Here is a 12,498-nt window from a genome sequence, read left to right as displayed (position 1 = left end):
GAACCAGAACTCCATTGTATGAGAGCCTTGGTAGAAGATAAGGTTCCTGAAATCACGATCAATGTTGCTAAATTCTGTGTAGCCGCTATTAGGCGCAGGAAACAAGAGCTTTCCAATGTCAGCATGCAGGCGAAGGCAAATACTTAATTTTATACATGCTGTCTAACTTTAAATTGTTGTTATGGCCTAATCTGTATTGAAATTGTCCTTTGTTTTCTCCGGTGTTGTGTTTCGATGACTAGCTGTACGAGTTAATCTGGTCTGTGACCGTTTAATAAAATTTGAATTTGAATTTGAATTTAATCAAATACAGTCGTACTGTGGAAATCAAACAGAATCCATTCCGGAAGTCTGTTCGACTTCCAAAACGTTTGGAAATTAAAGTACAGAAACTGTGGAAGCCCCATTGGACGTTCGGCTTCCAAAAATAGTTCGCAAACCAGAACACTCACTTCCGGGTTTGCGGCATTCGGGAACCAAAACGTTTGAGAACTAAGTTGTTCGAAAACCAAGGTACAACTGTACTAAATACTAATGCACATGTCAAAGACTTGCATGTCAGTTAGAATCTTGAGCAATCTTTTTTTTAAAAAAAAAATGTCTAAAATGTGGCTCGATAACTGCTTTTGTTTCTGATGTTTTATATTTGTTTTATGGTTCTCTTTTGTAGGCTATCTTGGAAATCTAGATTAATAAAATTACCTTTTTTTAAAAAAAAAAAGACTTGTCACCCACCAAATACTGTAAAGAACAAACCATCCATGCATCCCAGCAATCAAATATTACCAAATACTTTTACTATCACATAATGTTAATGATCAAATACTGAAATCAAATCCCACTGGATATCAAATACTGTTTGTGATTTTCTGTGAATATCCAGAAAATATTCAGAGGATATCTGGAAAGCATTGAAACATCAGTATTCCCAGAAGTGAATGCTGAAGAAAATATTTGCGAGAAGATTTGTCTTAGCTCTACTTTGTAGAGCTAAGGCAGCCATATTAGATCAAAAGCCATTTGGAAAACTGAGCTTCAGTTCCATTCAAGTTGGCTGCTTTCTGGTTGATTCCTTAGGAAATAATGGTTTTGCTCCCCTGCTGCTCTTTAAGTTAGAGAACATTTACCCCACTTTGATACTCGGGCACAAATCTTTCAACTGCTATGAGGTTTGAAATCTAATCTTGTGGTAGAGTGGCTTTACAAAGCTTACTTTCCCTAAGACTTCTCAAGAGTTAAGAGAAAGGAGCTACAGGAGAAGTCACTGGGTGTCATGCAATATGGTCAGATACACCAACAGGTTAGCTCGGCAGCTCCTCGTTCCTTGTGCTTTCATGAAAGGTTAAAAGTTGGTGAACGGGGCAGGGAGGGGGACGGAGGCTGAGCCAGCACTGGCATTTCAGAAGAGGCAAACACAAAAGAGCAGAAACAGAGGAAGTGTTGTGAACAGGGCCATTCAAGCAATACCGGGGGCCTGCGGAAATTGCAGTGCAAGAAGCATAAGAGTTCAAAGGAAACCTGGATCGGGTCTACCAAAGTAGCAGAAGACCAGAAGCAAGGCAGTAGGGTGGAGACAGATAAAGGAATAGGAAAAGAGTAGATTGACATTGTACTTCAAATGACAGATGTGCTTCCTAGCAAATCAAACAGTGGCCCAGCAGCCTGTCTTGCCCTGCACTGAAATTCAGAATTTTCTTCTTTTTTCAGGTGCTGCATGAATCCCAAAGCATTCATCAGTTCGTTTGCTTCCACTTATAGTTTTTTGAAAGGAAATGTATTAGAGTGCAAAGCTGTTCCAGTGACTGGGGGAACATTTCACATGTCACGATGGCATCCCTGATGCCATCATGTACTGCTGGTTTCTCCTACAAATGGGCAGAACCATTTTTTATACCAGAGCTTGACCCTGGAGAAGGACAGGCGCTTTGAGATAGGCTCTACATATTGAAACTCCCTCCCCCCCGTCAAATTCACTGGTAGTTTTGAATCAATCAGTTACTTTATTATATATAAATATGACTAAAACAAGTGTGCTGGTGACTTACATTTAACAATGGGGAAGAAATTCAGTCCAGTTTTCTTTTTAATATCTAAATTCACATTTCTCAAATGAATATGCAAGCAGAAATGCAGTTATCATTCCAAATTTGCTCTTCTCTGAATTTTGCAATTCATTTTTCCAACAAAATAATGTGTATTAAAATGCATATGTTTGAGAAAATGGTACATAAAATGCATGTGTTTGGAAAATAACATACAAAAATGCATTACCTTAGGGAAAATTGTTTGCAGAAAGGTGTTTTATAGTCACAAAAGTGATACAAAAATGTGTACTTCGGGCCCTGTATACCTGAAGGAGCATCTCCACCCCATTGTTCAGACTGGACACTGAGGTTCAGCTCCAAGGGCCTTCTGGCGGTTCCATCATTGTGAGAAGTGAAGGCACAGGGAACCAGGCAGAGGGCCTTCTTGGTAGTGGCGCTCACCCTGTGGAACACCCTCCCATCAGATGTCAAGGAGATAAAGAACTGCACTACCTTTTGAAGACATCTGAAGGCAGCCTTGTATTGGGAAGTTTTTAAGATTTGATGGCTAGTTGTGTTTTTATACTATGTTGGAAGCCACCCATAGTGGCTGGGATTAAATTATCATCATCATTGGAGAAATTCACATTATCATGCCAATGAACTTTCATGACTTTAAAAGCAACAGCACTGCAGCCTGCTGCAGGAATGCGAAGAAATAAATTTATGATGGAAAGAAAGAGTGAAATCCAAATTGACAAACCCACCCATCCCCACTTACGTTTGCAAATCTCTGGCGAAGACATGGGCTTCCCTTTGTCTCTGTAAAAACCAGGCTTGCACCTTTGACACCGGTGGCCCTCTGTGTTGTGCTTGCAGTTGTCACAGACACCTCCACTCTGCTTTCCTGATGCCAACCAGACGCTCAGGTCAAAATGGCAGCTCTCAGCATGACTGTGACAGCGACACTCTGTCCAGAGCCCAGGGGTGAGGGGGAGAGGGAAAAGAAGAAGGAGCAACATGATTCTTACTCACATTGTAGTACAAGTGAATAGAACTTAAATGCGGGGTTTTTCCTCTCATGGATTTATTTAGTCCTAACATTAAAATGTTAAGAGCAAGGAAACGCTGGGAAGATGTGTAAAGAAAATCCAATGACGCGAGTGGTGTTTTCTGGTCAGCCGCTTTGAGGGTTATTGTTGCTGTTATTTTGCAACCAAGCAGTATATAAGTTTTATGAAACAAACAAATAAATTATTCCTTTTACATTTTCCTCAATCAGTTTGAGTTAAGAAAAGGCAGGATTTGCAGGGCTAGGGCAGAGACTGAGTAATTTAAGTGATAACTCTTTTGTGCTGATAACCAAGCACTTATTGTAATCATATTTGCAAAACTGATTCTACATAAAGTTTGTTGCCTTTTATTAGTATATAAGTCGTAAAACATGGGAAGAGCTTCACCCACCCCACCCCTTTCTGATAAAAGGATGTAAGTATTGTCTCTGGGGCTGCATCTAGCCTGAAGGATCTGTGATGTTCAGTCCTCATCCCTCAAATACCCCACCCCACTCCACCTTAACTAGTTTAAACCGGAATCTTTTTTGGAACAGTGACTTCTACATTAGGCCAATAAGAGTAAAATTGGGCAATGATAGACACATCTCCATCTAGGCCACTAACTGCTCCATAGTTTTAAGGTGAAAGGATCCCTAGAGGTTAGAATTTTGATTATGGAAACCTTAAACCTCTAGAGTTGAGCCACTTTAGCTCTGATTTTAAAAACCTCACTGGAGTTTTGCTTTATCCAATGTATTCTTTTCAAACACAATTTCAACTAACATACCCATTCTGAATATATTATTTTCTGAGGAATGATGGTAGGACCTTTACCATTTTTAAAAGCACCTTGAAATGAACTTCTACTCTTTGACAAAATGAAATAAAACTAGAAAGCCTCTAAATTATGTGAACCGCCCTGAGACCTGCGGGTATAGGGCGGTATATAAATCCAATAAATAATAATAATAATAATAATAATAATAATAATAATAATAATAATAGATAAATAAATCTACAATGGTACCTGCTGAGAAACAGATGAACTTTTAAAAATCTATATATTTTCCCCTACTCTCATCGTAGGCCAAAACTCTAGCAAGCGATGCTAGCGTAAAATCTCTTTGAAAACCAGAGCTTTGCTCTTTGTACCCTATTTTACAATATATCACATAGGCCAACAACATTTGCTCACACATGCACACACACATATAGAGAGAGACTGAAAGGAGTTTCAGGCAGTTGCTTGGCAATCCCATTCCCCATCTGTCGCTAGAGAATCGTAAATCCCGATTCCATGAATTGGCTGTTATCGGGCTTTGCTGCTGGGTGGAAAGATGGATTACATTGCAACCCTTCATCTCTACCCTCTCTTCGCCATACCCACATACTTCTGCATTCATTTGGTGTCCCCGTTTTTCCATCGCCTGGCTCCCATGGCTGGTCATTGTACAATGGCGCGCACCTCTCACAATGCTGTCCTGCAGTGTTATGTCTGCACATGCACTTCCCATGGACCTGTCAAAGAAAGCAACAACAACACACACATTCAGAAAACGATAAAGCGCTAAAATGCACTAGCTAAGAGGTCTTTTTTGGTGGAAGAACACACATTCATTGCATCCCAAAGCGCTGCTCATTGGAACCCTCTCCTCTTGGACATTCAAAATTTGGAAGGGACCGAGGGACGACGACGACTCCGGGCCCTTTCCCAAGCCCAAAGCTCCAGGCCCCATTGGCCACAGCTTCTTTCAGCAGTTCCAAGATGGATGATGACGGCCAGTTCTTGAAACCACCTGATCTGGTCCTACTGGAGAAGGCCTAGCTACAGGCCTACAGGTGACATGCTGGAAGAAATGTGCACCTATTCTTCCTTCTGAGAAGAAATGAGGGTCTGAAAAATCTACAAAAATGTGAATCCGCACCTAATGCTTTAATGCAGAAGTGTGTCACTAGCTCTCACCTGGCCACCTTTTTGAGATCAAGCTTACTTGGGTTTTAGCAGGACACACAGGCACCGACAGCCTAAAACAATTATTTAGTGGGTGTTGCAAAGGGAGAGAAATTGCTTCAAGTACCATTTGTTTTGATTGCTGAAAGCCTAAAAGGTAAAGGTAAAGGTAAAGGGACCCCTGACCGTTAGGTCCAATCACGGACAACTCTGGGGTTGTGGCGCTCATCTTGCTTTACTGGCCAAGGGAGTTGGCATACAGCTTCTGGGTCATGTGGCCAGCATGACTAAGCCGCTTCTGGCGAACCAGAGCAGCGCACGGAAACGCCGTTTACCTTCCTGCTGGAGCTGTACATATTTATCTACTTGCACTTTGACGTGCTTTCTAACTGCTAGGTTGGCAGGAGCAGGGACCGAGAAACGGGAGCTCACCCCGTTGCAGGGATTCGAACCACTGACCACCTGATCGGCAAGCCCTAGGCTCTGTGGTTTAGTTCACTTTATTTTCCCTTTTCCTCACATTTTCAAATGTCTTTCTTTCTTTTGTTTTCAAATGTGATTTTTAAAATATGGAAGAGGACTCCCAGTCATCCCCCTCTGTATTGGTTGTGAGATGAATGAAAATTGAACTGAATGGGCCCCACTGAGTTCAATTTTCCAGTCATCAAACACCACCACCCCAGACCCCTAGATTCCTTCCACTGCCCTCTCTTGCACATGGGGTTGGGGTACCAAATGTTGCAGCCGTGCAGCCATGCTTCTGCCTCACTGCATATTATATACAAAAGTGGAGCCTGAGATTTCAGTTCTGACTGCGGCATGAATCTAATCTAAATCCCTTTAATCTTGCTACTAATGCCACTGGCAGTTCTCTGTGGTGTTTAAAGGGGGGGGGGCAATTGCGTTTCATCTGCTGCAAGGCCCTATACATGTCGTTGCAGGTGAGAAACTGGTGAGACGTATTCTTAAAAAATTAAATTTATAGATACATCTCCTCTGCCCTCCTCTCTGCTACCCTTCACCAGCTTGCTCCCTACAGCAATCCCCCCCTCTTTCCTAATCCCTTCAGATCAGATATGAGGACACAGGCTACATGGCTGATGCCACTGCTCCTCTAGAGCCAGCTGGCAGATTTTCTGTGCCCAGAGCAGTTTGCTGCCTCCTCACGGAAGACTGAGCAGAGACTTCGGGGTATGCATTTCTCTCTCTCTCTGCACTTGGCTGTAGTCAGCCTCAGGGGAGGATGGAGGGGACCGAGTACATTGTACAGGAAACTTCTAGGGAATCGTACAAGAATGCCTGTGTTCAAAACCCTGAACCTGCTTATAATTTGAGAAGGGAGAGAGAAAGAAAGAAAGAAAGAAAGAAAGAAAGAAAGAAAGAAAGAACAATTGAATAACTGTCACCTTAGTATTTCAGTGTGTGAAGACTTCTTTTAAACCAAATAAGTTATACAGTCATACCTTGGAAGTCAAACGGAATCCATTCCAGAAGTTCATTCAACTTCCCAAATGTTTGAAAACCAAAGCACGTATTCTGATTGGCTGCAGGAAGCTCTTGCAGCCAATCAGAAGCCCAGTCGGACGCCCAGCTTCCGAAAAGTTGCTGTAAAACTAGAACACTCACTTTTGAGTTTAGATCATTCGGGAGCCAATACCTTTGAGATCCAAGGTACGACTGTATATCAAGCAGAGAAGGGTCAATAGGTCGATTTTGGTTTCTCACAGTTTCTCACTTTTCCAATCTTAAGTTTGGTTCTCTACATTTCTAAATCAATTCCACCCCTCTCAAAAAGTTTAGCATTCTGGGGTGGATAATACATGTTTGTAAACAAGTATGCCTACTACACAGAAAATTAAGTTTCCTGATATAATGCATTTTCATGTGTTGTTTTCATGACTATCTACTTGTGCCTTGTAGGCCTCCTTCCGGCAACTCCTGCAGCCAAGCTGGTGCCAAACCTATTGCTCTGCTTTCCTTTGGACCACATCAGCAAGGCTGAGATGAGGGTCTTGTTGTCTGGGCAGCTCAGGACCTCAATACACACTGCGAAGTCTTGCTCCCTAGGGAGGTCACTTTGGTGCTGCTAACGCAGAGACTTGACTTCACACCTGAAGGCACACTCCATTGTCTCTCAAGACAGAAAGACAGACACCAACAACAACCCAAGTATATGCCTTTTTGTACACATCATTTGGCTGGAGAACGTATTGTTTCAGAAAGTGCAAATCAAATAAGTTTGTTGTCAACTGTGAACTTAATCAAATGTCTCCCCCATCCCTAATACCAAGTGCAGGACTGAAAAAAACAGTTGGATGGGATAAAGCAGGAACAAGAAAACCACAATTCCGTGCCAAGGAAAAAAATTATGACTCAGTCTTGTTGAATGCTAGGGACTTTCTGGTTAATTCAGAAGTAAAACATTTTAAGCCAGATGCATCAGTTAAAAAAACAACAACAAACAGCTTTGAGAACCATGTAGACTTCATTCCTCTGTATGTCTGGCATGACAGACACTTTGAAAGAGAAATATTCCCGTATCTTTTTGATTGGATGAAGAACTGGTGGCTTAAAAAACCAAAAACGATATTTGCTTGCTTGCTTGCTTGCTTGCTTGCTTGCTTGCTTGCTTGCAGGTGATATAAAATTGGGAAGCAATTTGGCAGCATTGATAGGACTAACATTCCTACATAATTTGTACTTAACAACATTATAAATATTATTATTTATTGTATTTCTATACCTCACTTCATCCAAGGATCACTGAATATAGCTGTCAACGTTTCACTTTTTAAAAGGGAAATTCCCTTATTATGAATCTGATTCCTCGCAAGAAAAGGGAAAAGTTGGCAGCTATGTCACTGAAGTTTACCACAGCAGGACAAGAGGGAACACTTGGTAAAATCTGGCAGATTTCTTTTTATGTTTGAGTGCTGGGATGTGGGGAGGCAGGATAACAGCAGTAGGCCCAGCCCACAAGCCACATGGGTTGAGTCTGTTTTCTGAACAAGACTTCTATACTGTGATATTTTACAGAGCTCTCAAAAGAGTTCAGCAAGATCTTATGATATCCTACTGGAAGCCACTGCTGCAACCATGTAACCCCAGCAAGTGAGGCACTCGTTCAACAGGCATGGTTAGGGGATGGGGACAGCACCTTCCGACTTTGCCTCAGGTGGCAAAAAAGGACAGCTCATCCCTGGGTATGCTTTAGCATGTATGTACATGTGTATACTCTAGCCTGGCCCATTTCAGGCCTTGACCCCACTCACTATCAGATTCCCTCTGACTTTTTGGGGTTGGCTTAAAGCACCCAAGAAACAGAACCATGTTTTGGCTTAGCAGATGCAAGGGCTATGCAGATGGTGTCAGACCCCTACTCTATATATGGCCTCTGTTGAAATCAAGGCAAGCAGAGACCCAGTGCTCTCCACCCATGACGTCCCTGAAATATGCATGTCCTTCCTTCCTTCCACACACACACACACCATAACGATAGGCATTTTGCTGGTATATAATAACCAGCATCTTGAATAATCCCCAGAAGCTAACTGGCAGCCAATGGAATTGAGCAAGAAGAGGATTAATGTGCTGCCTGTGATCTGCTCTTGTCACAACGTTTTGATTTCTGGACCTCAATCAAGAATTCCTTTTGTTCCCAGCCATCATAATCATGATGGTAAAGGAATGGAAACTACAGTTTCATGGTGGGGGTGGGGGTGGGAAGGAGCACATTGGCTGGAACATTTGTGACGCAGGCTATTGTGACGCAGACTTGTGTTTCCATTTGGTTTCATCTTATCCTTCCTTCCTCTTGTGTTTCTCCACTTAGCCTCTTTTATCCTGCTGATGATTCCTACTGTTGCTGCTACCATTGGTGCTATTTCTTGGCTGTCATTAGTCAATGGGGGTGGGGGTAGGTCCCATTGACTGAAGTTTGGGTACTGGAACCTTTCCAGAACTGGGCATCTGATGCCGATTCACTGAAAATGTTTGTCATTTGGCTACATGTTCACTTTGTACTCCTGCCAAAGCAATTTTGGACACAGGGAGATTTGCATATCATCATCATCAAGTCACTTGCAGGCCCCAAGGAACGGGCAAGAATTCATATGGGGTTTCATGCAAACCAATACAATTTCTCACTTGCCTAGGAGTTGGGCAGCAACTTCTTCCAGGTGAAAAGGCATATTCAGTAGGACAGGATGGAAGTGTTACCTGAGCTCCTGTCTTCTAACACGGATGAATGAAAGGGAAACCTTGGGCCTGTTTACATACTCAAGAATCAGGCATTATCTGAAGCCCTGAGCAGATATTCAGTAAATGTGTTGTGTATGTGTGTAAGCAGGGTTGGGACAGCTCATTCTGTTCCTGTGCCTGACCTACACAGTCATATTCACCTGCAGAGAAAAGCAACAGGTAACAATGACCTCTGATACAACACATTAGTTGAAGAGTACAATGGGGGGAAATGTAGGTATAACCCACCAAGTTTTTGACATTTTGTCATTCCAGAAGATTCTAGAACAATTCTTGTTTCCAATTTTTTTTACTGTTCCAAACTAAATTGATTGCTTCATTCTTTTTTTAAAAAATGTGTTTAATAGCAAAAAAATTCCTTTAACAAAGACACAAGGCCAATTAAACCAGTTTATTAGCCTTTACAAGTGTTTCCAATCAGATGTCTCTCTACCAGCAGGATTAGTACTGATTTTCCACAGGAGATGAAAGTAGCCACAAGGTCGCAATTAAATGATTAAAATAACCAAAACCCACCAGTAGCCAAGCAGTTAAGCAATCAAACCAGTCCCCTTTTAAATGTCCCATAGACATTCCTTTGAATATTTATTTATTTATTTATTTAATCAATTTATATCTCACTTTTGTTCCTGAAGGAGCTAAGGGTGGCAATAAGAGGGTTTGCCTAAAAGTTAATATTAGGAAAGAAAATAAATGAATCTGGGCTCTGACTCCAATGTATGAAATGGTGACAGGACAAAAGAAGGAAGTTTAGTTTCACAGAACCCACTATGTTAAAAAGCACAAATTTAAGTCTGTGGGCTCATTTTCTATATTATCTTTCAAAGACTTGTGCCTATATATATATATATATATATATATATATATATATATTTGGATGCATACAAACATTACTGGGCATCCTGTGTCCATGTGCTACTTCAGATCTGGTTTCCGCCTTGGCCTTCTTATTAGCTGAAATTTCTATATAGCTTTCCAGGCTTTGATAGCTCCTTTGGAGTGGACATTCTTCTTGGTATCTGGTTGCCTTCGCAGCCAAATGGCCACAATATGGTTTCTCACTTCTCCTATGCCCTGGTTTTGTTTTGTTTTTTGAATAAGAGTTGGTCATTTGCTTTCTTTTCTGTTTGGACTAAATGACTTTGGTAACTGTTTGTAACCTTGCAACTCCTAATGGATGGACCACTCCAATTCCAGCTTGGGTGCATTCCTGCATGGTGACTGGACTACTCATACTTTCGGGTCATGTTGTTTGGATGCCTGATTATCGTCTTCCAAAGCAACTACTCTATTCCTGACTCAAGAATGGAAAGTGAAATACTGGTGGACAACAAAAGAAGTTTAAAGATGCTCTCAAGGCAAAAAAGTAACATAAGTACTGATAACTGAGAAATACTGGCCTGTGAGTGCTCCAACTGGAGAACAGCTTTTACCAAAGGTGTCATGGACTTTGAAGAAGCACAAACTCAGGCCGAAAAGGAGAAACGAGCTAAGAAAAAGGCACATTTGGCAAACCCTCACAGTGATCAACTCCCGCCCGGAAACCTATGTCCCCACTATGGAAGGATGTATGGATCCAGAATTGGCCTCCACAGTCACTTACAGACTCACTGTTAAGACTGTGTTCATGAAAAACAATCTTACTCAGCTACAAGTAATTGCCAAAGAAGAACTCATACTTTTTTTACTCAGCCACACTACTGTGACTCTGGTACCTATCATTTTCATTACAATTATAAGGACTTGGTCCTTGTTCAGGGCTTGTTCACACATTATAATACGGCACAAACCTACACCTGGTTGTTAGGAACATCATGAGGAGCCATTACTGTCCTTCTTTTACCAGGCTAGTATGTAGGTTGCAGGTTTTTCTAACAAACACTTTTCCAACTGCTTTCCACCTGTTCCAGATAGAAATCAAATGCACATTTATAATTAATCTGGATTCCCATGGGAAGAAAAGCAGTCTGGGGAAGGTGGTGATCTGGAGTGGGAAAACAGCCACCAGAGGAAGGGTTTTAAATCTGTATTACCAACTGCTACATTTCCACTAAAAAAATATCTTCTTCTGAATATGTTTTTCCTAACAACAACAACCCAGTGTTACATCTATTTTCATGCAACAAATAAGTTTTCTCTTCATGGACAAAGGCTTACGTGGGCAACTTTTCAGATATAACAACTCAGAGTCTTTTCACCCTAGCAGAAACTAGTCTGAATCATTCCACAAGCTGAATGTCTCTTTATTTCTTGGGTTAGTCAGCTAATTGGCATATACAGCCGAACTTCCCTCCCAATAAAAACATGTTTGGTGAATTGCAAGCTACAACACACAGTAGCTCCTGTGGTATTTGGAGGTCACACAGACTGGCAAAGCTTAGATCAGATAGTGTACAAATTCAGTTGGTTGTTGGCTTATGAGAGGGAACAGAACAAAACTTCTCAGAGAGGAAGATAATGTTTGCTAGGGAAAGCGACAGCCAAGTCACCAAGATGAAGGCCGAGATAGAGAAAAACTAGCTTTACCTTACACAACCCAGGTTTTTGCTCAGCTACCCCAACCAACAATTCTATAGGAGGTGGATGGCATACAAGAACAAAACCCATAAGCAGAATGTGATAGCAATAGCACTCTCCCATTCATGTTCCACAGTGAGTAGGGATGGGGAAAACATTTGATTAAGTTTGCGTTTAAAGGTGAACCTACACAAGTTGCCCTTTCTGAAGCAATACACAAATCAAAATACAGCCATTCTTCAAAATTTGCAGATCTCCGAATTTCATAATGTTGTTTTCCAAATGAATAGTGGGGGGGGGGGTGCGCGTGCGCGCACGCGCATGCGCACATATGCTAGGGTAAAGGGTATATAACGATGCACAAATTCATGAAGATAACATACAAAAATGCATTACACCAGCAATGTGAGGAGCGGTTAAGACCTCTGTTACCATCTTCCTGCATTGCTTTGCTATTGCTCCGCCATGAAGGGAGAAAAGAGATGCTGGACCATTCTTGGAGGACACTGAACCCACCCACCACTGATTTGTTAACAGCTGGCCTTGACACCAGACATATGGGTGGGGTGAGGAGGTTAAAGGGGGGAAATTGTTTGTTTGATGTGAATGATTTTTGGACTAGGGAGACAGGGTTGAGGGTTTTGTTTATTTGCCAGTTAGTGGGCCAGAGTATTGCTTTGCTTATTATTTG

At 41.7% G+C, this 12,498-nt stretch overlaps 1 protein-coding gene across 3 annotated transcripts in view; it reads right to left on the bottom strand.

The window, feature by feature from the left end:
• The window catches only part of LOC310837452 (netrin-4-like), a 57,483-nt gene that overhangs the window by 16,585 nt on the left and 28,400 nt on the right, over positions 1-12,498 (bottom strand). For all 3 annotated transcript variants that reach the window (XM_083724068.1, XM_083724069.1, XM_083724070.1), the window contains exons 4-5: positions 4,471-4,597; positions 2,806-2,994 (exon numbers count right to left, since the gene is read on the bottom strand). In XM_083724068.1, the coding sequence (XP_083580194.1) occupies positions 2,806-2,994; positions 4,471-4,597 (316 nt within the window). The remainder of the gene's footprint in view (positions 1-2,805; positions 2,995-4,470; positions 4,598-12,498) is intronic.

This window comes from Podarcis gaigeae (genome assembly GCF_964106915.1).
Source record: "Podarcis gaigeae genome assembly, chromosome: 2".
Taxonomy (NCBI): Eukaryota; Metazoa; Chordata; class Lepidosauria; order Squamata; family Lacertidae; genus Podarcis; species Podarcis gaigeae.
This window is presented reverse-complemented; position numbering and strand designations above follow the sequence as displayed.